Below are 26,458 nucleotides of genomic sequence, written 5' to 3' on the forward strand. Positions count from 1 at the left end.
ATATGCTCTAATGTAAACAAAGATATATCTCAATGCAACCATGATAAACAGCTTAAAGATGAAAAGGAATAAGAGCTATGTTACCCTCCCCCCAAAAAGAACTGAACTGCGTTGAATGAGGACACCAAAACATTTCTCCCATAGTCCATCCAAGCAGCAGTTAAACATTTCTAAAAAGTATAAACACACGCAGCGAGATAGAGTTGCATTACTTGTGCCTTCCTTTTGTCTCCATCTCTGGGCAGGTTCTGGACCATCAAGGACTGACCACACCTGCCTTGTCCTTAAGGACCTTCATCTCTGCACCATGTCCCAGTCCCCCCACCCCCACCCCCTGCACCACTGCTGGTTTGGTTGGTCTTCCAGATCTATGGGTTGTGTTGGTGCTGGGGAGATGGCAGGAAGTGACGTTGCTTGCAAGACATATCCATGCTACTAAGGCAGGGCAGGAGCCCAGTTGATGTAAGGTCCATGCTGTGTGACTGGGAAATGCCCTGCTCAAAGATCCTCTGTTGGACCATGCTGGCTAAGTATTGGTGGGTTAGATGGCAAGGGCGGCGGTGGCAGCACACTGTGCTACGGAGCTGGGAAACTGGGTCCCGCTGACTCTCCCACCTCCTTGTTGGGGCAAAGGAACAGCAACACAGGTTTAGGGTAGAAACTCTGGTGCCTCCAGAGGGCTGGGGGCACCTTAAAATCCCTGGGGCAGGAATGCCAGCACTTTGAGGAACACGCCCCATCCTTAAATGCCATGGTCTGCTGGTACTGGAGGAAGAAGTGGGAGCAAGCTCTGCTTTGGGCCTTCTCATGCCATGCACAGCTCGCCAACTTTCTTGGCCAGCACTGGGAAACTTGTGTCCAGGAAACGCGAAGGGCATGGGGGAGAGAGAGGTCAACATCCCAATGCTTTGCAAGGTGAACGCCAGACAGAATGCAGCTCCCAAGGTCCTTGTGGCTTGGCTTCCGAGTCCTGGTAAGAGCTCAGGGCGTGGCTTGGTGGACGTCCTCTGAGCGAAGCACTTTGTAGACCACCCAGTAGAAGATGTTGAAGACCAGGAAGGTGAAGGGGAAGACCGCCCGAGAGATGGTGTCGATGCGCTTGGCCCTGTCCAGGTAGCGCCTGTGGAGCATCTCATCCTCCCTCAGGAGCGAGGTGGGAGGGGTGGCCTGTAGATGTCAAGACTTTCCATTGCCCCACCGTCCTTCATGTGCTGCAGGCAGTGGCCCAGGCCGTAGCCCCGGAAGTAGAAGCGGCTCTCGCGGACAACCTCCTCCTCCTGGGGAAAGAGAAAGGGAGGGAGCAGCCCAGGGAGCTGGGGTCTTTGCTTTGGAGGGGTAGTCATGGCTTAAAGGTTCTCCGTCTTGTCTACAGGACAGGGGGGGCCTCGATGCTGCTGCATCATGGCTCAAGCCCAAAATCCTTCCTCCAAGGATGGTGGCTTGAACCAGGGAACTGAAACTAATGGGACGCAATGGCTTTCGAAGTAATGCCGGAGACATGCCACAACAGAGCAGGCGGGATGTCTACAAGGCAGTCAAACCAACAAGGTGTGTTTGCTAGAAAGGCAAACACAGGGGAAGTCGGATCTCTACAGGAAATCCTCCCTGGGAGAGCCACTCCCACTGTCTCTAGCCAGGTAAAGGCGAGCAGCCTATATAAGCTGTTCACGTCCCTGGCCTGCTTCCTCTCTTGATTCCTGATCTCCAATCTCTCTCATCTCTTCTCTTCAGTGACTAGGGATGTACGACATGCACTGAGTATGAGAAACAGCTCAAACTCCACTTTAATCTAAACTACCATATATGTCTGTAACTACCTTTTAAGCAGGACTGCTGCTGTGAAACCAGGTGAGTACCTAAATCTATCTTTACTAATAAGAATACTGTGTGTTTATTGTTTTAAGGGGGGGAGGGGAATACCAGGAAATCCAATCTGTGATAAACCATCCTGGACTGCTTAAATTAAAGGGCTAACACTAGTTTATCAACAGCTTCCTTCTTATTATTATTTTCAGCCAAGGGGATGTACTCTGCTGAACTCACAAATGTGAATAAGGAAGGATAATATCTAACAAATATATTATCTCCTTATTTCTATACGCATCCCATGAGAGCATGTGAAGAGGGGCTGCAGCCTTCTCTATTTCCAGCTTCCATAGTGTGTGACTGACGAAGAGGTCTGTGCCATTCAGAATGCATGCATGCCCTGATAACAGCTGCCCTTCGGTCCTCCTAAGCTCGCTTCCAGCACATCCAGCCCTCTCTCCCCCTGGACTCCTTTGGCTTCCAAGGCCTGTGTGCTGACCCCACTGCCAGCAAAAGCCCTTTGCTCCCACACATACAGGGGGTGCTGTGCATTTGTGGGCAACACTGCAGGGTGGGTTTCTCACAGGCAATGGGGAAGGCGGTGCAAGGGAGGGAGGGAAAAACACGAGGGTTGGCGTGGAGAAGGGTGTCAGGCGGAGAGCAGGAGACCTGCGGGGTGGGGTTGGGGGGTGGGGAAGGGGTGTGTGCTTGCTTTTTACCCTGGAGTCGGTGCTGCCGAATTGAGAGAGGGTCTCGCAGGTGGACTCGCTGCTGGGCGTGACCTCCAGCTGCCGTAGGGACTCCAAGCTGGGCGTCTGGCTGTTCAGACCCTTTTACAATCCAGCAGGGAGTGCAGATCAAACAGAAACAGGAGAGTGGATGACCGAGGGTTCGGCTGGCGCACAGCGACTCTGGGCGGGAGCCCGTGCAAAGGGTCTGTCCATTGATGCCCATAGGTGTGGCTCGCTCTGGCTCAACAGGTCTCCTCTTAGAGAGCTTGGTTGACTACAGTCCTCTGGGTGGACTCACACATGCACAGAACACCCGGGTGTGCCCCATCATTCCACAAGAGGACAGACAGGGGAGACCCACCAGGTGCCTGGCAGGCCTGCCCTCTCCTCTTTGGAGGATAGCAGCAAAAGGGCAGTGGGGCTTAGAGGCCCTGGTGGGTGGCCTGGAATCACAGAACCGTAGTGTTGTGGAGCTGGAAGGGACCTGCCCAACCTTCTGCAATGCAGGAATCTCAACTCAAGCAGATGGCCCTCCAAGCTCTGCTTCAAAACCTCCAACAAGAGAGAGAGAGATTTCACCACTTTCCAAGGGAGTCCGTTCCACCCAAGGACAACCCTCATTCCCACAAACACACACACACGCACACACACAAACACACAATGCCTCCAACGAAGGGCTCAAAATGGCGTGTGGGCTTTGAGGGCACATTCACACAAACCAGCCATTCAGGAGCTCCCAGCTTAGGCAGGGAGGAGGAGGGGAATGGAGGAGGATGAAAGGCAAGGTTTTGTGGGAGCTTGTGGGATGGCAGCATCATTACAGGCACACAGGCACACAAACACACACACACACACACACACACACCTTGGTAGGACCTGAACCAATGGATTCAAATGACTAGGAAGGAGATTCCATCTTGACATCAGAAGAGCCATTGAATCATGGAATGGACTCTTTTGGGAGGTGGTGGACTCTGCTTCCTGGGAGGTTTTGAAGCAGAGGTTGGATGGCCATCTGTCAGGGATGCTTGAGCTGAGATTCCTGCATCCCTGGGGGTCTCTTCCAACTCTACAATTCTATGATTCCGTCTCGACTTGCCAAGTGGCCAGCCTTTAAGGCTGCAGATATAGAACTGGGAGGGTTTAGTCAAGGCTTGGTGACGTCTCAAAAGATGGGCATGGGGTGAGGTGGGTGAGGAGAAAGGGGCTGAGCAGGATTGCCCAGGGTCCTTCAGCATTCCTGGCCCTTCCTTGCAACTCCCAGAAATGGATGGATGCCAAATAAGCCAAGCTACGCAAATGTGCTTCCAAAAATGTGCTTTCAACATTTGCTTTTCCTGACGATTTCGTTTATTAAAGTGTGGGCCTCTGCAAATGAGATGTTTACAGTGGGAGTGGGCACTGGGGCGCATGACTCAGGAAAAGGGGGGTGAGGAGAAGGGGAGAGGGGTGGAAGGAGGAAGCAGCAGCCACACAGTCTCACAGACACCCTCGAAGACCAGTAGCTTTATCTCTGGGGGTACAAACCCAGCTGGGAACCCTGCCGTCACGCCCAGGAAGGTGCTTCCTCTGAATTCTAGGTCTGTGCCTGGCTTTGTTGCAGCTTGTTGTTGTTGTTGTTTAGTCATAGAATCATAGAATCATAGAGTTGGAAGAGACCACAAGGGCCATCGAGTCCAACCCCCTGCCAAGCAGGAAACACCATCAGAGCACTCCTGACATATGGTTGTCAAGGCTCTGCTTAAAGACCTCCAAAGAAGGAGACTCCACCACACTCCTTGGCAGCAAATTCCACTGTCAAACAGCTCTTACTGTCAGGAAGTTCTTCCTAATGTTTAGGTGGAATCTTCTTTCTTGTAGTTTGGATCCATTGCTCTGTGTCCGCTTCTCTGGAGCAGCAGAAAACAACCTTTCTCCCTCCTCCATGTGACATCCTTTTATATATTTGAACATGGCTATCATATCACCCCTTAACCTCCTCTTCTCCAGGCTAAACATGCCCAGCTCCCTTAGCCGTTCCTCATAAGGCATCGTTTCCAGGCCTTTGACCATTTTGGTTGCCCTCCTCTGGACACGTTCCAGTTTGTCAGTGTCCTTCTTGAACTGTGGTGCCCAGAACTGGACACAGTACTCCAGGTGAGGTCTGACCAGAGCAGAATACAGTGGCACTATTACTTCCCTTGATCTAGATGCTATACTCCTATTGATGCAGCCCAGAATTGCATTGGCTTTTTTAGCTGCCGCGTCACACTGTTGGCTCATGTCAAGTTTGTGGTCAACCAAGACTCCTAGATCCTTTTCACATGTACTGCTCTCAAGCCAGGTGTCACCCATCTTGTATTTGTGCCTCTCATTTTTTTTTGCCCAAGTGCAATACTTTACATTTCTCCCTGTTAAAGTTCATCTTGTTTGTTTTGGCCCAGTTCTCTAATGTGTCAAGGTCGTTTTGAAGTGTGATCCTGTCCTCTGGGGTGTTAGCCACCCCTCCCAGTTTGTTGTCGTCTGCGAATTTGATCAGGATGCCCTTGAGTCCATCATCCAAGTCGTTGATAAAGATGTTGAATAAGACCGGGCCCAAGACAGAACCCTGTGGCACCCCACTAGTCACTCTTCTCCAGGATGAAGAGGAACCATTGATGAGCACCCTTTGGGTTCGGTCAGTCAGCCAGTTACAAATCCACTGAGTGGTAGCATAGTCAAGACCGCATTTTACCAGCTTCTTTACAAGAATATCATGGGGCACCTTGTCAAATGCCTTGCTGAAATCAAGGTAGGCTACATCCACTGCGTTCCCTTCATCTACCAGGCTTGTAATTCTGTCAAAAAATGAGATCAGGTTAGTCTGACATGACTTATTTTTCAGAAATCCATGCTGACTATTGGTGATCACAGCATTCCTTTCTAGGTGCTCACAGACTGTTTGCTTAATGATCTGTGTTGTGACGTGGGGTTTGTGATTTCAGCTCTCTTGACATAATATGCTGGAGACAGTTCTGTAGTAACACTTCTTTATTAAAGCAAACAAGACTGAGAACTGAGGAGGGGAGAGCTACATTTATAGGGACAGGGAACTAGCTAGAAGGGATACATTTTGGAGGGAACAATATCAGGCAATCACAGTCCTGCCTTTTGGAGGAAACCAATAAGACAGAGGATCCAAATACAGCAGCTTAAATGAACCAATAGTAGCTGTACCCTCTGGAACCAAAAGGCAGTTACTTTACCCTAATGCACATACAGACAATAATAATACAGATATAAAATCCTTTGACTCAATACACAACACCCCTCCCCCCCTAGTGAGCACCGCAGACGTAATCTCTCAGGTACTGTGGGGGCCTACAAACTCTACTTGATCTCCTGACAACAGGTGTAGCCGGTTCTGGATTGGATGTTACCTGTGGTGGGGGGGTGCTATAGGGGTTTTGTCAGGAACAGATGGAGTCCCAGACATGGCAGGGTCCCCTACCTGTACCTCGTCATCCTGAGGACTAGCAGACCCTGGTTCATTTGCTGAAGCCCCTGGTGACTGCACCTCTGGGCCATTTTCACTCTGGTCTTGCAGCTCTGTGTCATTAGCCAGGGATGAATTATCTGACCCCTCCCTGCTGAGCACCCGGCGCCTCAGCTGATCTATATGTCTCTTCCAAACTTGCCCATTTTCCAAGGTCACATAATAGGACACAGGTCCACTAGTCCGGGTGACCACACCAGCCACCCACCGCGAACCTCGTGAATAGTTCCTCACCCAGACCAGATCTTCAGGGGCGAGATACCTTGTTGTGTCAGTCTCAGCCTGGGGGGTTGCTCTTGAATTACGGTTTGGCATTTTATCCGGGTGGACATAATCCAGCACCGTTACCAGTCTTCTTCTTTTTTTTTTTTAAATATTTATTGGCATTTTCAAGAAACACACAACAGACAAAAACAAGAAATAAACAAACCAAAAAAACACAAAAGTACATAGTATTCAAAACTAAACAAAAAAAAAAATGGAAAAAACACATAAAGTTTCTGATACTTATTATTCTTAACCTTATTTCTCAGACCTCCTCACACCTCCCCTTCTTGTATTCCAATTTAAATTGTCAGTTCAGCAAGTCCTTAACTTATTTCTTTACCTTAACTTAAACATTTGTTCTAACATACTATTGTTTTGCTTTACTTCTTTTTTCCATTTCCTCAATTTATTTTTAACAGCCTTATTTTCAATTAATTTAAAAAGAAAAAAAAACCAGTTTTACCCTATTAAAATCACACATCAATACTTATACCCCATTAATTATTCTTAAACCTTTTTCCTAAAGTCGACCAAAATTTCCCTTCCACGATTTACCCAATTTCCTTACCATTAACAAAATATAAAAAGCAAATTATCCTTATGTACCCTTTGGATTCCCAACCTCCACCCACCCTTTTCCCGGTTCCAGTCCCCAACCAATATCCATCAGTCTTTATGTTATTTATTTAGCCTGGAGATCTCACGTCCGAGGCCCTTGTATCTCTCTCAGTTCCTTTCTGCCGGTCTCTTTGATAGTCCTTGATGTTAAGCCCCAAGTCTCGGAGGGGCTCCGGCCCAACAGAATCCATGTTGCTTCCAGCCAGTCCTCCATACTTAAAAGCAAAGCCTATGGGGTGCTCCAACTCTTGTTTCAAATTTCTTTCAAATCCAAATGTCCCCAAAGCTCCAGCTTTCACCTTCAACAAATTTGTAATCCTCAGGTCTTCAGATCTCCTCCAAAGGGGATCTCTCCATTTTCCCGACTCCCATTCAGACCAGGCTTTCCACATCCAATTTTTATTGTCCTTTTTTATCATCATGTCAGGCCTCATATTGTAACTCTCCTTTAACTCCTGCAAATCTCCTGCTCCTCCTTCATTTTCTTCAAAAACAGCATATTGCTCCATCATATCTACACTTTCAGTTTCATTTATTTGTTCAGTTGAACAGGCTTCCTGTTTCAAGTCCTTATCAAGCTCAAAACTGTTGTTTACTGTCCAGTATAGTAGTGATACCTCTGTAGACAAAGCATTGTATTCATCTTGCAAGTTTCCCAAGAGAACGAGTGCTCTGTCCAATTCTGCTTGGAATTTACATACTCCAGCCATTTTTGTGATGTAATGTCCCTATTACCCCTCTAGGGGGATTTTAGATCCTTAATGTTCCTTTCAGCTCAAAACCAAAAGTCCAGTTATTTTGTATCAGCCCTCCTTATTTTCAACAAGTTATACCAAGTAAACCAGCAAAAACAGCAGAAACAATGTTCTCTTTTTCCAGCTGACAACTAGCTGACTAACAGCTCACTTGACAGCTGTCAAAATCTTCAATGCAACAGGCTTTCTCGTAGGACGTTCCCGGGTCTCGGGGGGGGGTGAAATTTCAGCTCCCAAAATTCTTTTTATCCTCCAGTAAATCTTCTTATAGTGTCAAAACCGTGAAGTCAGGATCTTTCGTTAAAAAACAAGAAACAGATTCTCTCGACCTTAGCTGCCCAGTCCTTTGCTTTAAATTGTTTACAAAGGGGGGGGGTGGACTTCCTTTTTAGCCCCTTCCCGCTCGTTCCAAATCCAAAATTAGAAATTTTTAAAGTTCCAATCTCCGTATTACTCACGGGTTTATGTTTTGGAGTCCAATCGGTCTTGGAAGAAGTTGGCGCTCTCTGTCAATGGCTTGCGGCTTCACTCCGTAGGCGAGGGAGTACTCTCAGCACCACGCCTCACCCTGCCTCCGTTCCGAAGCCTTTAAAAAGGCTCCGTTGCGGATTGGGGGGGCGCAAATGGTGCCCGCCGAGTCTCTGTGTTCACAGGCATCCGCGCCTGTGATTTTAAGGGTCTCCGCTTCGCCGCAGCGGGCAGACCCAGACGCTACGGAGCCGATTCCCTCCGGAGCTCGGAGGGAATCCGCCATTAAACAATGGCACCAACCCGGAAGTCCACCGTTACCAGTCTTCTACCCAAGAGCAGCTCAGCTGGCGACTTGCCCGTCGCAGTACACGGCGTCGCATGCTGCAAAAATAACATTCGTGCGATGCGAGCTGACCAGTTACCCTCCATTAAGCGCGCAATGGATTCTTTGGCTGTTCTTACCATGCGCTCAGCCTGCCCATTGGAGGATGGGTGAAAGGGCGCGGATGTGACCCCTCTTATGAAGTTATCAGCCAAGAATGCCCTGAATTCTTGGGATACAAAAGCTGCCCCATTATCTGATACAATGGTCTCCGGTAACCCGTGGGTTGCAAACAGCTGCCTCAACACCTTGATTACGGCAGCTGATGCCATGCTAGGGACCATCGCCACTTCTAACCATTTGGAATATGCATTGACGATAACCAAAAAGACCTTCCCCTGGAATGGCCCAGCAAAATCTAAGTGCAGCCGGCTCCAGGGAGATCTGGACTGCTCCCACCAGTGAACTGGTGCTCTGGCCACTTCTGGCCGCACCTCTTGGCATGCCTTGCATGTTCGTACCCATTGTTCTATGTTCTGGTCCATTCCAGGCCACCACACATAGCATCGGGCTAGCGACTTCATCCTGACCATTCCCGGGTGTCCCATGTGAAGCGTCTCAAGAACCCTGTTTCTCAGTGGTGCTGGGATGATCACCCTATCTCCCCACAGGAGACAACCCTTATACATGGACAACTCGTGCTGCCTTGTCGCATAAGGCCTGAATTTGTCTTCATGCGGACCACCTGGCCACCCCCTCCCCACCCAAGTGAGCACACGGGAGAGAACAGCATCTTTCCTCGTTTTCTCAGCTATATCAGTAACCGTTACAGGAGCCCCCGGAAGTGTTTCCAGCATCATTATGTGCTCCGCTGGAGCAGGATCCTCATTGCTCCCGCCAGGAAGGGGCAATCGACTCAGCGCATCAGCGTGGCACAACCGTTTCCCCGGCACATGGGTCAAGGTGTACTGGAACCCGTTCAGGAATATAGACCAACGCAACATTCTGGGGGGGGAGAATTTGTGGCGTTTGTTTGTTCGGGTTGAACAACCCTAACAGTGGTTTGTGGTCCGTTTCAATGGAGAAATGGCGACCATACACATAATCATGGAACTTTTTGATTCCTGCCACAATTGCAAGCGCCTCTTTGTCAATTTGAGCATAGTTGCGCTCCGTGGGCAACAACGTACGGGAATAGAAAGAGATGGGCTTTTCCGACCCATCCGGTTCCCTATGACTCAGCACCGCCCCCAGGCCGTATTGAGAGGCATCACATGCCAGGACCAGCGGCTTCGACTCATCATAATGAGCAAGGACGCTCCTGCTACTCAGCATTCCTCGCAAGGAGTCAAAAGCCTTCTGCTGCCCCTGCCCCCATCGCCACACATTCTTTTTCTGCAACAGTCTATGTAATGGTTCAGCTACCGAAGCTTTCTGGGGTAAGAACGAATGATAAAAGTTAATAAGTCCCAGGAATGACTGCAACTCCGTCTTGTTCTGTGGTCGTGGTGCCTCGATGATGGCCTTAATCTTAGCATCTGTGGGGTGGATGCCTGATGCATCAATTTTAAACCCCAAGAAATCCACAGTTGGCACCCCAAAACTGCATTTTTCCTTTTTCAGTTGCAACCCCACCTCCTTGAACTTGAGCAACACTGCACGGACACGCGCAACCAGTTCCTGTGGGTCTTTTCCAGCAATCAAAACGTCATCAAAAAATGGCAAGACCCCCGGCAGACCTCTTAACAGGCGTTCCATGAGCCCTTGAAAAATCCCTGGGGCCACACAAACTCCAAATTGTAATCTGTTAACTCTGAACGCCCCTTTATGTGTGACAATAGTCTGTGCTTCCGCTGATTGTGGGGTTACTGGCAGCTGTTGGTAAGCTTGTGCCAGGTCAATTTTGGCGAACACCTTGCCCCCAGCCAGTTTAGCCAACAGATGTGATACGACTGGAATGGGGTATGAGTTTCCCCTGAGTGCCTTATTGATAGTACATTTGTAATCTGCACAGATCCTGACTTCCCCATTTGCTTTAAGGGGCGTGACGATTGGAGTCTCCCACTTAGCAGAGTCCACGGGTGAGAGAACTCCCTGCTTGACCAATTTATCCAGCTCTGCTTCGATCTTGGGTTGCAGTGCAAATGGCACTCGCCTTGGTTTGAGTCGGATTGGGGCCACCCCAGGGTCCAATTCGAAGTCAACTGGGGCCCTTTATAACAACCCAGTTTCCCATTAAAGAGACCAGCAAATTATTTGCATAATGCCTCGCTCATCTCAGGGCAGGTTTGGATTGAATTAAGCCCTGATATACTCAGTCCCAGGGCGGGGAACCAGTCAGTGCCCAGGAGACTGGGGCGACTGCCCTTCGCAATCACCAGTTTGAGTACCGCCTGTTTGTCCCAGAACTGTACTCTCATGGCACACATTCCCATGACATGGATGCGGCCCGCTGAGTATGACTGCAAAGTTGCCGGGAAGGGCTCCAGAGGGGGCAACTTACCCCTGGGGAAGAATGTCCTCGCGGTCTGGTCCGACACGATAGTGAATCCAGATCCGGAGTCCACCTCCATGTCGCACAGCTGACCCTCAATCTTCACCTTGACGTGTGCCTTGCCTTGCGCTGGAAACTGCACGACCCTCCCGTTGATCTCCGTTACGTAGTGGCAGTCCTTTAGAACATGGTTTGCTGTGGGCGGTCTGCGATGCTCCAGTCTAGGTGCTCCTGTCGCTCCCAACGCCGCCGATCTACAGACCCTGGCGATGTGACCTGTCTTCCCGCACATCCGGCACATAGCATCCCGGAAACGACAACTCTTCCGCTCATGGTTTCCGCCACAACCAGGGCACCTGCCTCGGTGCTCTTTGTGCACTGTGCAGGCCTGACGCACTGACTCGACCCCACGGACTGGGCTTTGGCTCGGAGTAGCCTCTAGCTCGTCCATGGCATGCGCAACTTCTATCTGTGGCTTAGGGGCCTTGCGACTGGCATCAAGCTCCTCTCTTTCATAATTCTCCGTGGCGGTGGCCTCCTTCAAGGCTGAAGCAAGGGTAACCTCTTCTTTAGCCACGATGCGTCTTCTGGCTTTCTTGCTGCTCAGACCACTGATAAACCGATCCAGGAGAGTCTCTTCCAGATCTTTGAAGTCGCAGTGCTGAGCGAGCTTCCGCAGTTCAGCTAGGAATGCAGATACAGACTCCCCAGCACGCTGCTGCCTCTTATGAAGCCCCAACCGCCGGGCCATCTTGGTCTCAGTAGGCGCCAAATGGCTTGTCAGGCAGGCAAGAATATCTTCGAGAGGTGTCTCACTTAGCTTCGCTGGAGCAAGCAATGCCTTGGCCAGCTTGAAGGTCTCAGGCCCACAGTAGCTCAGGAATGTGGCCCTTCTTTTGCTGGCATCGGTGATCCCTTGAGCCACTGCGAAGAACTCGAAGCGTTCGACGTAGTCTACCCACGTGTGGGGCTCTGATGGCTGGAAGGGCTCCAATACCCTTGGACTCTCCATTGTCCTGTGGGCAGGGTCGTCTTCTCAGCTGGCCAGTGAGTCTTGTTCTTAGCTACAATCCGGACTCTGAGGCAGGGCTGCGTTTAACCGCTCCTCAGCATTCCGGATCCCATCCTCGTCGCCAGTTGTTGTGACGTAGGGTTTGTGATTTCAGCTCTCTTGACATAATATGCTGGAGACAGTTCTGTAGTAACACTTCTTTATTAAAGCAAACAAGACTGAGAACTGAGGAGGGGAGAGCTACATTTATAGGGACAGGGAACTAGCTAGAAGGGATACATTTTGGAGGGAACAATATCAGGCAATCACAGTCCTGCCTTTTGGAGGAAACCAATAAGACAGAGGATCCAAATACAGCAGCTTAAATGAACCAATAGTAGCTGTACCCTCTGGAACCAAAAGGCAGTTACTTTACCCTAATGCACATACAGACAATAATAATACAGATATAAAATCCTTTGACTCAATACACAACAATCTGCTCCAGAATCTTCCCTGGTATTGATGTCAGACAGACTGGGCGATAATTATTTGGGTCCTCGAAGATATTCTTGCCTGCCTGACAAGCCATTTGGCGCCTACTGAGACCAAGATGGCCCGGCGGTTGGAGTTTCATAAGAGGCAGCAGCGTGCTGGGGAGTCTGTATCTGCATTCCTAGCTGAACTGCGGAAGCTCGCTCAGCACTGCGACTTCAAAGATCTGGAAGAGACTCTCCTGGATCGGTTTATCAGTGGTCTGAGCAGCAAGAAAGCCAGAAGACGCATCATGGCTAAAGAAGAGGTTACCCTTGCTTCAGCCTTGAAGGAGGCCACCGCCACGGAGAATTATGAAAGAGAGGAGCTTGATGCCAGTCGCAAGGCCCCTAAGCCACAGATAGAAGTTGCGCATGCCATGGACGAGCTAGAGGCTACTCCGAGCCAAAGCCCAGTCCGTGGGGTCGAGTCAGTGCGTCAGGCCTGCACAGTGCACAAAGAGCACCGAGGCAGGTGCCCTGGTTGTGGCGGAAACCATGAGCGGAAGAGTTGTCGTTTCCGGGATGCTATGTGCCGGACGTGCGGGAAGACAGGTCACATCGCCAGGGTCTGTAGATCGGCGGCGTTGGGAGCGACAGGAGCACCTAGACTGGAGCATCGCAGACCGCCCACGGCAAACCATGTTCTAAAGGACTGCCACTACGTAACGGAGATCAACGGGAGGGTCGTGCAGTTTCCAGCGCAAGGCAAGGCACACGTCAAGGTGAAGATTGAGGGTCAGCTGTGCGACATGGAGGTGGACTCCGGATCTGGATTCACTATCGTGTCGGACCAGACCGCGAGGACATTCTTCCCCAGGGGTAAGTTGGACTCATATAACGCCACTCCTCCTCCTTTCTTGTCTGGTCTGTTTCTCTGAAATAGATTGTATCCCTCCATTATTACATTCCAATCGTGGGACTTATCCCACCAGGCTTCAGTGATGCCTATTATGTCATATTTAGTTTGCTGTACCAAGAGCTCAAGCTCATCTTGTTTATTTCCCATGCTTTGCGCATTAGTGTACAGACATTGAAGTCCATTAATCATTCCCCCGTGTCTCTTATTTAAGGATTTTTTCCTCCCACCACTAGGTCTGTGTGCTGTTTGCTCCATTTGGTCTATGACATTTGGATGATCATCTTCATCAATTGATAGACTCCTACCTTCAGGAGCACTGTCTCCCTCCCCCACATTATTCAGTTTAAAGCCCTCCTGATGAGGTTTCTGATATTTTTGGCAAAAACATTCCTCCCAACCATTGTGAGGTGCAGCCCATCGCTTGCCAGAAGTCCATCTTCAAGAAACTGCAGTCCGTGATCTAAGAATCCAAACCGTTCCTGTTTACACCATTTGCGAAGCCAGCTGTTCACTTCCACTATTTTTCCCTCTCCCTGGGCCACGTCGTTCAACTGGGAGGACAGATGAGATGACAATTTGTGCATTTAATTGCTTCAATTTCCTGCCCAGAGCCTCGTAGTCTCTTTTGATCTTCTGGAGGCTATTGCTTGCAGTGTCATTGGTTCCCACATGAACCAAGAGGAAGGGGTATTTGTCAGTGGGTTTTATGATTCCTTGCAGTCGTTCAGTTACATCTTGGATCTTAGCCCCGGGGAGACAGCACACCTCCCGAGACATCTTGTCAGGCGCACAGATCACTGCTTCTGTTCCCCTCAGTAGGGAATCCCCTATCACCACTACACGCCTCCTCTTAGGTTTGGTTGGGGTTCTTCCGTGAGCTGTCCGTTCCAAGGTCACCTGCACATTCCCTGAGGACTGACTTTGCTGCTCGTCTTCATATACCTGATCGACTGTAATGAGGGAGAGATCCTCAAATGGAGTCTGTTCTTCGTCTTCCATGCTAGGGAAGAGGACCTCAAAGCGATTGTGTATTTCTAAACAATCAGAGTGAACCCTGGGCCTCCTACTTCTTTGAGTCACGTTTCTCCATATATCTGGCACCTGTGTTGGTGAACTAGCCTCCTTCTCAGGGGTGTCCCCTGTCTCCTCCTTGGTGGAGACGGTGTTCTCTGTTGCTTCCAAGAAGAGCTCCAGCTCTCTAATTCTTTGGAGCGTAGCTACACGTTCCTCCAGTTGCTGGACTTTGTCTTCTAAGAGGGCAATCAACATACAATTGCTGCAGGTAAAGCTGCCTGCAACCTTTGGCAAGATGGCAAACATTGCGCAGGAACCGCAGGCGACTGCAGCTGTTCCCTCACCCTCCATCTTGAGAATGTGTCGTTGGGGGTGGCTACAGTGGTCCTCCATCATAAAAAGCGTGAAGACAGGACAAATAACCCCCCAAAAAAAACCTAGGTCTCCCCCAACAAATGTTTGAGACTAGCTCCCCTAAATCTAAAAGATGGATCAAACTGCAGGGAGAGGAGCTAATCAGCCACAAAGAAACACACACACAAGAAAACCCTTTTGCTCCTCCTTCAGCCGCTGCCCTGCAAGCTCTGATAAGCTCCTCCCACAGCTAATCACCTGCCTCAACAGAAACCCCGCCCCCTTCTGACCTTTGCACAGGGAGAGCAGCTAATCAGCCACAAACACACACACAAGAAAACCCCTAGCTGCTGAGAATCACAAGTGTGGATGAGGCCATTCTGCTTACGTCTTGCTTGTGAGCTCCCTATCGGGGCACCTGGTTTCCAGGTCTGTCTTTTGCCTGATCCATCAGCCGGGCTCTTTTGGTCCCCTTTTACAGATGGGTAACTGAATAAATCAAGTGAGAAGAAAAGACTTTCACTTTCCATATGTCCAACATTCAGCTATTACTGTGCACTCAAAACCTGCGTCAGACTCAGAACTCTGAGAGGAACGGGGAGAGTCAGGGGCTGCCTGAAGTTGCAGAGAGAAACAGCCAGACCAGGAACACCTGCAGGCTGAGAAAACTGCCCAGCAGAAGTCAAGGTAGTGAAAACACCCCTCTGTTCTGGTGGAATTAAGCAGAGGTGGGGATCCCTCCTGCAGGAGGAAATTGGGAGGGTGGGAAAATATTTTGCAAATGCCACAATGCTCCTACCACACCTGGTTTTGTAGGGGCGGTTGGTGGTTGGAGGCAAAGTCTGCCCTCCTGGGCGATGCTCTAAAAGGGAGGGGAAAAGGGGGCACAATCCATGCCAAGGATTCTCCCCTTTCTGTTTTTATATAATTTTTATTAAATTTTCTGTTTTACAATTTAAAATACTCATTTTACATCCTTAAAATAGCAATGACTTCCCTTCTTCTCTTTCCATGGTTCATTTTACATCTCATAAATCCCTGCATATTTTACAAAAACTAAACCATTCGGTATTCCATTATTGCATCCATCAAGACTTATTTACACTGCTGAATTTATCTTAATGCTGCCAGTGTTTTCAGCTGTGCACAATTATTTTCCATATATTCAATAAACATTTTCCAATCTTCTTTAAACACATTTTCTTCTTGTTCTCTTATTCTATATGTTAAGTCTGCAAGCTGTGCATATTCAGTCAACTTCAGTTGCCATTATTCTTTGGTTGGGACCTCGCCTGTTTTCCATTTTGGGGCTAACAAAACACAGGCCGCAATAGTGGCACACATAAATAACCTTTTCTGACACCTGGGAATTTCAGTCTGAATTATCCCCAACAGAAAGGACTCGTCTTTTGTTTCCCAGTCTAATAACAGATTATACATTTTAAACAAAAGTTTCTCTTTGTTTCGTAGAAGTTCTTTTTTGAATTGTGAGCTTTGGTCTGAAAAACCATTCTTTCTATCTATCTTAAACATTTCATGTGACAGATGGTATTGCAACCAATCCGTAATATGGCTCCTTACATTTTCCATTGATTTCAACATTCCTTGTTTTGCTAGAGTGGACATGCAAGGGAATGTTTGGTCCAGCCAGTTGAAACTTCCTGTTGCATGTGACTAGTGGGTGGGCGTGACCTTTCCAGACCTGGCAAAAGGCCAAGTCACCCTGCCGCCTTCCCCCTTCCTCCCCTTTTTGTCCTGCCTGCTTCCTGCCTCACCTGCCTGGACTGTTGGCTGCCACAGCAGTTCCCCAGGTCATCTCCCATATGGGGTAAACCTGTTTGTACGTGTTTGTAACTTTAAGCCTTAAGCCTGCCTTCAGGGATCACACTGAGCTCGGCCTGATCATAAGTTAAAATAATTTTCGTTACTTATGACTTAAGACTGTGGCAAGAAGCCTCGTATAAAATTTAAGATGTTAACCGATGCTAAAAAAAGAGGTGGATTTGCCCTGCCAGACCTTAAACTTTATTATGAATCAGCCGCTTTTTGTTGGCTGAAAGAATGGATGCTTCTTGAAAATACCGACGTGTTGGATTTGGAAGGTTTTAATAATGTATATTATTTATATTTATATTTAATATAAATATTTAATATATTTAATAATGTATATTATTATAATGTAATAATGTAGTAATGTATTTGGTTAATAATGTATTTGGTTGGCATGCATACTTGTGGTATGATAAGGTTAAAGCACATAAAGCGTTTAAAAACCATATTGTCAGGAAAGCACTGTTTAATGTCTAGATAAGATACAAAGATTTGTTAGAAAATAAAACTCCGAGATGGCTGTCACCAATGGAAGCAAAGGCTCAGAAAAAACTCAATATGGAGGCCAAATGGCCGAAGTATTGGGAAATTCTGGAGCAAGAGGGAGATAGACTAAAACTGCAGAGTTTTGAAAAATTAAAAAATAGAGTGCGAGATTGGCTCCATTATTATCAAATAATGGAGGCATATAACTTGGACAAAAAATTAGGCTTTCAGGTGGAAAAATCAAAATTGGAAACAGAATTGTTAGATTCTAAAGTTAAGAATTTGTCAAGAATGTATAACTTGCTGTTGAAATGGAATACTCAAGATGAAACGGTGAAATCTGCTATGATTAAATGGGCACAAGATGTTGGGCATAATATTATGATGGCAGACTGGGAACAGTTATGGACCACTGGTATCAAGTTTACAGCATGTAATGCCTTAAAAGAGAATTTAATGAAAATGATTTATAGGTGGTACATAACACCAGTCAAGCTTGCAAAAATTTACCATTTGCCCGATAATAAATGTTGGAAATGTAATGAAACTGAAGGTACATTCTTTCACCTTTGGTGGACATGCCCAAAGATTAAGGCATTCTGGGAGATGATCTATAATGAAATGAAAAAGGTATTTAAATATACCTTTCTGAAGAAACCAGAGGCCTTTCTCCTGGGCATGGTCAGCCAATTGGTGCCAAAGAAGGATAGAACTTTTTTTATGTATGCAACAACAGCAGCAAGAATACTTATTGCAAAGCACTGGAAGACACAAGATCTACCCACCAGGGAAGAATGGCAGATGAAGCTGATGGACTATATGGAACTGGCAGAAATGACTGGCAGAATCCGAGACCAGGGAGAAGAGTCGGTGGAAGAAGATTGGAAAAAATTTAAAGTATATTTACAAAAATATAGTAAAATTAATGAATGTTAGAAGGATGCTGGAATGAAGTTACATGGTTTTAGCAGAAATGTTATAAAGAATTAAGTAAAAATGGATTGTTAATGGGTTAAAGTATAAAATTTAAGGTCAGATTGGGTTAAGGTAAATTATAGATCAAAAATTGAGAAAGATGGAAAGGATTTGCTGAAATAGCTAATTTGAATTAGAATACAAAAAAGGGAGGTGTGAGGAGGTCGATGAAACAAGTAAATGAAAGACAAAGATATGGAAATACTGGATGTGTTTTTAAATGTTTTTTGTTCTTAAATGTTTTAAATGTTTTTGGTTTTTTTCTTTATTGTTGTGCTGTATTGTTTTTTATTTTGCTTTTTATTTTTTGATGTATTGTAATTCCTTATTGTTTTCTTTATTTTTATTTTTTTTCTTCTTTGTAATTGTTAAACTTTTAATAAATATCTTATAAAAAAAGAAGAAGAGAGAAATAGAAAACAAGCTTGCTCCCACTTCGGTGTGGCTAGAATGTAGAAGGGGCGTTCTCAGGTGAAGTCATTCAGTTTAGAATTTGATTTGTAGCCATGTTTACCCAGAACTGAGCTTATCTGCAATCGTTCTTGCCTTGTACAACAAGTGGGAATGGAAGGACCTCTAAGTTTTGGTTTTTCCAGTTTCTACGGTTCCCTTTTGGACTTCGATCCCTCACAAGGAGTTCATTTGTTTTCACTGGAGCCAAGGTAGAGGGCCAGCAACCTTTAGCTCATTGAATGTTGCTTCCTTAGCTACCAGTCTTAAGTATCAGAGAGGACCAATTTACGTATTCCCCAAACTTTGTTTTTGACTAAGGACTCCAGTAGCAGGAAAGTCCCTGGAGAGAAACTGAGTTTCCAACACTGAGAGTCCCCCAGGAGTTCTGCAAATGACTTTTTGGTGTTTTAATGCAGAATTTCTGGACTGCCGTGAACCTTGATGGCAGCTTATCTTTCTGCGACAGGCAGCATGGCCAAAGGTGAGTCTTTTCCTGATACTGACCATCCTGAGGTAGCAAAACAAATGCTGCATGGTTTGCTTATGACTTCAAGGTGGCCACAAACAAGTCTTCTCCTTGGATCATTCAGAGGGTAGAAACTGTGGTCAGGGGGCCCACTGGAAAGAAACACCACAACACATTTTCTGTGCACCCTCAACTGGCAAGAGAACTAGGGGTAGGAAATTTCCCTTGTACGGTGGAACCTCGGTTTTCGAACGTAATCCATTCCAGAAGACCATTTGAGTCTTGAAATGTTTGAAAACTGAAAACTCAATACAGAAGCCTCAACACAATATGGAAACTCAAAATGGAAGCTGCACGGCATGTTCAACTTCCGAAAAGTGTTTGAAAACTGAAGCATTTCCTTCCGGGTTTACGGCGTCTGAGTTCCGAAATGCTTGTCAATGGAGACGTTCAAAAACAGAGGTTCCACTGTAGCTTGAATAGAATCACAGCACTGCAAAGTTGGAAGGGACCCCAAGGGTCATCTAATAATAATAATAATAATAATAATAATAATAATAATAATAATATTACTTATACCCTGCCCATTTGGCCGGGGGGCCCCAGCCGCCTTCTAAAAGTCAGGTAAAGGTAAAGGTACTCCTGACCATTAGGTCCAGTCGTGGACGACTCTGGAGTTGCATGTACATCTCACTCTAGGCTGAGGGAGCCAGCGTTTGTCCGCAGACACACAGACAGCTTCCGGGTCATGTGGCCAGCATGACTAAGCCGCTTCTGGCGAACCAGAGCAGCGCACGGAAACGCCATTTACCTTCCCGCCGGAGCGGTACCTATTTTTCTACTTGAACTTTGACGTGCTTTCGAACTGCTAGGTTGGCAGGAGCACGGACCGAGTGATGGGAGCTCACCCTGTTGCGGGGATTCGAACCGCCCACTTTCTGATTGGCAAGCTCAAGAGGCTCAGTGGTTTAGACCACAGCACCACCGGCGTCCCTAAAAGTCAGGTAGTTGTTTATTAATCTAGTCTGATTCCCTGCAATGCAGGAATCACAACTACCGCACCCGTGGCACATGGCTAGCCAACCTCTGCTTAAAAACCTCCACGAAAGGAAAGTCTGATGCTCTTGGCACCAGAAAGTTCTTCTTGACATTAAGTCAGAATCGCCTTTCTTGTAAAACAAATTAGGTAACTAATAAGTAGCACACCTATGAAACATTTGTAAGACGTGTGTGTGTGTGTGTGTGTGTGTGTGTGTGTGTGTGTTAGTCTCAGGAACTTTGCTGACATGGTATTTTTTATCTCTTATTTAGCCAGAGCAGACAAAGAATTGAGAATTCTGCTCATTGGCAAAACTGGATCTGGGAAGAGCGCAACAGGAAACACCATCCTGGGGGCTGAGAAATTTAATAGCACATCCAATTTTGATTCAACAACCAAGGCCTGCAAAGGAAGAGAAGCCACTGTAGGTGGCAGGGCAATTGTTGTTGTTGACACACCTGGGTTCTTTGATACAAAAATTAAGAAATGCTTCACGCAAAATGAGCTTAAGGAGTGCATTGATATGGTCTCTCCTGGACCTCACGCCATCCTCATCGTGATAAAAGCGGGAAAGATCACAAAGGAGGACCAGGAAATATTTCAGGAAGTGAAAAGCCTCTTCAAGGATGAAGGAAAGAACTATCTGATTCTTTTATTCACCTATAAAGATGAGTTAGATAGGAATCATTTAACTATAAATGAGTTCATACGAGGCACTGAGGGGCACCTGAAGGATCTGATTGAGATGTCCGAAGGGCGATTGATTGCTTTTAACAATGTGGCTGATAAAAAAGAAAAGGAGAGTCAGGTGAAGGAGCTCATTGAGATGATTGATGGCTTGGTGGCACTCAATGGCAGAACACCAATGTACACCGAAGAACAATTCAGAAAGGACAGCTCTAGCTCCTGCTGTAACATTTTGTAATATCGGCAGTGAGGAGTCGGGAATCAAGGATGGAGATATGTTTGCCCACCACCGCTTTCTTTTCTTTTCTTAATAATAATTTTTATTAGTTTTCAATTACTATCCAATAATAGCCTCATTATAACAATACCAATTTATAATACAATTATTAATACCAATCGTTCAAATACTGGGTCATACAATTTAGATAGTGGCCCCCGCATGCTAGAATTGATGACTTGATTATTTTCTTTATTTCTGCATTCCAAAATCTTATTACTTTCCATTACTTTCCCTTATACAACAACTGCAATATTAATAACTGTCAGTTTGCATTTTCTTAGTGCAGAAAGATCTTTCCTATTCTATTTAATTCAAGAATGTTCTGGAAGCTTCTCTGTTTGAAAGAAACAAGCAGAAGGTTCCTGATGTTTGGGTTATTCCTTCAGAGAAGCTGAGTACAGCTGCCTTAAACTGCTTCTGTTTTGTTTTCTTTCTATAAAAGTTGAGGCCAGAAGGAGCCTGGGTTTCTGTTTTTCTTTCTTTTCCTTCTACTGTGCTGTTCTGTACATAGTACGCTTAGTGTGAAGGCTTAGACTTGTTATAGGTTATTGTAAGTTGAAGTCTGCAAGTGGATTTCTTATGGACTGTGCCAATTCTGAATGTGTTGGATTTGTGACCATGATGCTCATCTGCCTTCAGTAGCAGTAAAGCTCTGCTGGATGAAATATTAATTGTCTCTGGTCTATTTTGGGGGGGAATCCTGCAACGTGTGTGAGTTTTATTGGCAAGACCCAGGAACTACAGTGGTACCTCGGGTTAAGTACTTAATTCGTTCCAGAGGTCCATTCTTAACCTGAAACTGTTCTTAACCTGAAGCACCACTTTAGCCAATGGAGTCTGTAACCTGAAGCGTCTGTAACCTGAAGCGTATGTAACCCGAGGTACCACTGTACAGCATGTTTGCCTGCAACAATGTGAACAAATTTTTCTTCTGAAAGTCTAGCCCAGAGTAAACAGTTTGAGAACCACTGCAATAGCCCTGCTTCCATCTTCCTGACAGCCCCTGCCCACTCTGGTCCCCTCGCCCCCAAACCTGTGGCAATCTGGGTCTGTCTCTGCCTGACTTGACCAAAGCCCATTGACCACGGGATGCCTGCCTGCAGGGACTTGCCCAGAAAAACAAAGAATCATGGAATGGCAGAGTTGGAAGGGACCCCAAGGGCCATCTAGTCCAACCCCTGCAATGAAGGACTCTTCCCCCCAAAGTGGGGCTTGAACCCACGTCCCTGAGATCTCTACCAACTGAGCTATCCTAGTAAGCCCTCGCCTTGCTCTGTGCTGGACCCAAAGTGGGGGAGCAAGATTCATTTATTTTTAAAAATTTTATTCAAAATTAAAACAAAACATATTATCCAGAAACATATCATCCTTATCCCCCCCCCCATTTTTCCTCCTTCCCCCTACCCTCCCACACACACCCCGGCTTCCCTCAGTTCCAGTCTTTGGTTTCTCTAAGAATGCTGTTTTCTGCATGTTACACAGTTGTAGAGATCCTCAAACTATTTAGCTGATGGTTATCAAGAAAAAGTGTGGGAATGTTTATTCAAAGCCAGCCAAGGAGTCCAGTTCGCTTTCTTGCATCTTCAAATACTTTGTAAAGGGTTCCCATTCATCTTTAAAGTCACAGTTATCCTTGTCTCGTAGCTTATATGTCAGTTTTGCCAGTTCTGCATAGCGAGAACTGGAAGCAAGATTTATTGGGGTGTTCATACTGCAAGCCTCTCCACCCTATGCTCAGATTGTATTTGTGGCTGGAACCACACAGTGGCGTAGCTAGCTGCTTGGCCGCCCGGAGCAGAGCACACTGCCTGGAGCCTCTGCGGAGTCTGCCTGGCAGACGCAAGCCCAAAGCTGCCGTTTCGGGCAGCATGGAGCCTGCAGGTGCTCACGCCACTACGCCACTCCCAGGAGAGACGCGTGGCTCAGGGGCGCTGCCGGCCAGGCCCCGCGGTAAGTGCTGCCCACCGCGGTGTGCCATTTTGTCACCCCCTCAGTGATGACACCCGGGGCTGTCTGCACTCACCCACCCCCCTTCCTACGCCACTGGAACCACATATCCTAAGAGCAGCAGAGTCTCCAATCGCCTCTGAATGCCACTGTTTGGGAATCACAGGTGAGGAGTGTGTGGCTGTGACAGGATGCAGGACTAGGTGGGTCCCTGGCCAGATCCAAATATTGGGCTCATCTTACATAGTGGCTCCTAGATTCTGTTCATCACTTCTAGGAAATCTGACCCCCCTTTTTGCACAGTCTTGAACTCACACACAAGCACAGAGGGGTCTTCCTTCCCCCAAGGCCGCATTCTATACTCTTCTAGGCTTCTTTGGTTTGGTAAATAGCTTTGTTGCAGAGTCATGTGAATCCGTATCACTGCAAGAAGGAGAAAAACTGAGCATGGCTTTTAAGCCATGTAGGTTGAGAAGAACACAGGAAGTTGCTTTTGGGTGAGGCAGGAAGAAAGCCAGATGTGATTACACATTGCTTTTGGTGCAAAGCCAGCCGCCTTGGGAAATCAACTTGACATGGCCAGAGCATTTTCAAGAAAGGCAGCCAGAGCCTTTCACGGATAGCAGCCCCCTCTCTGCACAACCCCCCCACCCCCATTTTCTGGTCACGTATTTAAATAGTGGGTCCTCTTAGTTCTTATTTCAAGCCATTGAAGGCAATTGCTCTAGAGCAGTGGTGGTGAACCTATGGCACTCAGAGCACCCAGTGAGCTTCATGGCTGAGTGGCAGGGATTCGAACCCAGCTCTCCTAACTCTGAGCCTGACATTCGAACCACTACTGCCTCTCACTGAACTCTAACCTTCCAAGTTAAGTTATGTTGCTCATCTTGCCACACAAGAGTTTATTTCTTTATTAATTACATTTATATCCCACCTTTTCCTCCAAGGGGTTCATAATTCTCTCCCTCCCCATTTTATCCTCACAACAAAACTGTGAGGTAGTTTAAGCTGAGAGTGAGTGACTGGCCCCAGGTCACCCAGTGAGATTCATGGCTGAGTGTTGGGGATCTGAACCCTGAGCAGTCAGGGATTTCCTAGTCTGACACTCTATCCCAGGGTTTCCCAAATGCGGGTCTCCAGCTGTTTTTTGGACTACAATTCCCATCATCCCTGACCACTGGTCCTGCTAGCTAGGGATGATGGGAGTTGTAGGCCAAAAACAGCTGGAGAGGGTATGAAAGACCAATATGAGCTATTTTAGGAGGCAGATGACCCAACATGAAAGTAAGAAAACACACGCCAAATAATGTACCCCAGCAAAGCGCACCCAATTGCAATCCCCGCAGCGACCAACAACCAATCTGCCATGAGACGCAGTACATTCTGCCTCCTGCCAGAAACCTGCTCTGCTCTTCGCCTGGCCCATCTGTTCTCTGTCATGTAACTCCTGAGATCTGCATTGGTTATGTCGGGCTCCAAGTACAGCTCGTTGATGTAATAGCCTCCTCCGTTCTCCTGAACCATGTCGTGGATCATGTCCATCAGCTCGGAGACCTGCTCCTCCCTCTCTTCCCCTTCTGCCCTGTTATTGAAAGCACAGAAGCGGCGGCCACATTTCTCCATCAGCTCCTTGACAGCCTTGTTCTCTGACCACCCCACATAATCCCGCAAGGAGCCTCCACCTAAATCTTCTTTGCGGGTGAACAAGACCACCATGTGCTTGGTGGCCTCCAAGCCAAAGACATCCTGGACTTGCTTCGCTGCCGCCTCATCTTCTGCTGTGAAACGGCCCACCTGAGTCACGAAAACCAGAGCGTGGGGACCAGGCCTGGACAGCTCAATGCAACGGATGATCTCGGCTGCTAATTCTTCAGCACTGAAGGCACCTGAGCTCAAAATATCTGCTGTGTCCACCACCAAGACAGTCCTGCCATTCCAGGTCCCCTGGCCTCTTTGGCAGGTCACAGTTGTTGTTCCTGGCCTAAGCACCGACACGAATTCTTTCCGGCCAAGGATGGTGTTTCCCGTGGCACTTTTCCCGCAGCCTGTTTTACCGACGAGGATTATCCTCAGTTCTCTGTCTTCTCCTGTGAGCAATGGAGGAGATGTTAGGGAACAGGAGATCAGCAACCATAGGGTTCGAGTTCTCTCCAGATGAACCTCAACCCTTTTCTGATATTCAAGGCAACACCTCACTGCCGTCCAGCGAAGCAGAGGGGTGAAAATGGCAGCAGCTCACCTGTTTGTTGTTTGGGATGGAAATCAGGCAGGAGAATAGGATGGGGATTTGCTTCTGCTGCTTGTCTGATGATACAGTGGTACCTTGGTTTTCGAATGTAATCCGTTCCGGAAGAACGTTTCCAAAACATTTGAAAACCGAAAACTCAATATGGAAGCCTCAGTACAATAGGGAAACTCAAAAAGGAAGCCGCATAGCATGTTCGGCTTCCAAAAATCATTCGAAAACTGGAGCAGTTACTTTCGGGTTTTCGGCATTCAAAACCCGAAATGTTTGAGGTGTTTGACAACCGAGGTTCCACTGTATTTCCTTCCCATTAAAATTAGTGGCCTTTGTGTTGAAATGAACAGTGTGGTATTGTGTAATTAATCACAACATCCATTATGATCCGTGCTATTTTTGTAGAAAAAAGAGTTTGCTGGAGCTCACCAAAAACTTCTCCCTTGTTCTGTAACACTAACACACCTGAGAGGTACCGCAGCTGAGCTCCAGCTGAAAAAAATCCCCTGGTTATTATTATTTATTAAATTTGTATGTCACCCTTCATCCAAAAAGTACAGGGCTTTTCACATCATAAAAATACGAAATGAGAAAACAAAATACATAATGAAACAAGGACAAAAACAAACCAATAACTCCGTTCCCACAAACACATTTAAAAGGCCATAGAAAGTTAATCAGCCCAAGGCCTGGCTGAAGAGAAACTTTTTCTCTTGGTACCTAAAGGATCTGCAATGAAGGCACTCTCCTTCCTTGGGGATTTTAAAGCAGAGGCTGGGTGGCCACCTGTCAGTGATTCTTTAACTGTGTTTCCTGAATTTTAGGGGGTTGGACTAGATGACCCCTGGGTCCCCTTCCAACTCTACAGTTCTATGATTCTATGAATTACCTTTCTACTCTCCTTTCTGTTAAATGATCCAAGAGCAAATTGCCCACCCTTTCTTGGGGCTTACCTCTGAGGTTTTCAGCAATGGTTCACGTGACATGTTTTCTCCCGTGGCAATTTTCTTGCTTCAAGGCGACAGTCTTCCAGGATTTGTTCCTGCAAACAATGCAAGTTACTCATTTGTTTGAAAGCCAGCCTGCCCCGTGAGCCGAAGGCAGGGCGTGGGTGCAACCTCTATGGTGATACATCAACCCCAGTGCAGGGCTTGCTAAAGTCAACAGAATTGCTGAATTGCAATTCCAAGTGCAACCTTCACCAAGTCTGCTCAGGAGCAAGTCCTACTGAATCCAGTGGGGCTTCTTCCCAGGTAAGTGTGGTTGGATTGTAGCGCTCACTGTCTTATAAATTTGAGTCTTATTTATTTATTTCTAGAATATT

The 26,458-nt window shown here is 47.1% G+C and overlaps 3 protein-coding genes across 6 annotated transcripts in view; 2 read left to right on the plus strand and 1 right to left on the minus strand.

The window, feature by feature from the left end:
- The window catches only part of LOC128424282 (stonustoxin subunit alpha-like), a 147,078-nt gene that overhangs the window by 102,482 nt on the left and 18,138 nt on the right, over positions 1 to 26,458 (plus strand). The window lies entirely within an intron of this gene.
- Positions 15,197 to 22,253, plus strand: LOC128424300 (GTPase IMAP family member 9-like). Of its 2 annotated transcripts, XM_053410323.1 has the most exons (3): positions 15,330 to 15,419; positions 18,893 to 18,957; positions 20,254 to 22,252. In XM_053410323.1, the coding sequence occupies exons 2-3, from the start codon at positions 18,918 to 18,920 to the stop codon at positions 20,904 to 20,906; spliced, it is 693 nt and encodes a 230-aa protein (XP_053266298.1). In that variant the 5' UTR covers positions 15,330 to 15,419; positions 18,893 to 18,917; the 3' UTR covers positions 20,907 to 22,252. The 2 variants fall into 2 exon arrangements, with proteins under 2 accessions (XP_053266297.1, XP_053266298.1); XM_053410322.1 differs by lacking the exon at positions 18,893 to 18,957 and having other exon boundaries at positions 15,197 to 15,419; positions 20,254 to 22,253.
- Positions 23,778 to 25,334, minus strand: LOC128398366 (GTPase IMAP family member 1-like). The gene is made up of 2 exons (XM_053359373.1): positions 25,301 to 25,334; positions 23,778 to 25,129 (listed from the first exon to the last, which is right to left on the minus strand). The coding sequence occupies exons 1-2, from the start codon at positions 25,332 to 25,334 to the stop codon at positions 24,153 to 24,155; spliced, it is 1,011 nt and encodes a 336-aa protein (XP_053215348.1). The 3' UTR covers positions 23,778 to 24,152.

This window comes from Podarcis raffonei, chromosome 12, assembly GCF_027172205.1.
Source record: "Podarcis raffonei isolate rPodRaf1 chromosome 12, rPodRaf1.pri, whole genome shotgun sequence".
NCBI lineage: Eukaryota > Metazoa > Chordata > Lepidosauria > Squamata > Lacertidae > Podarcis > Podarcis raffonei.

Excerpts from the sequence above, each read along its gene's own strand:
- LOC128424300 (XM_053410322.1), top strand. The coding sequence starts at position 15,263 with ATGTCCAACATTCAGCTATTACTGTGCACTCAAAACCTGCGTCAGACT. Across the intron at positions 15,420-20,253 it reads ACTGCCCAGCAGAAGTCAAG|CCAGAGCAGACAAAGAATTG; the intron begins GTAGTGAAAACA and ends TCTCTTATTTAG.
- LOC128398366 (XM_053359373.1), bottom strand. The coding sequence starts at position 25,334 with ATGCTATGCGGCTTCCTTTTTGAGTTTCCCTATT. Across the intron at positions 25,130-25,300 it reads CCTTTTTGAGTTTCCCTATT|CTGCTGCCATTTTCACCCCT; the intron begins GTACTGAGGCTT and ends CAAACAGGTGAG.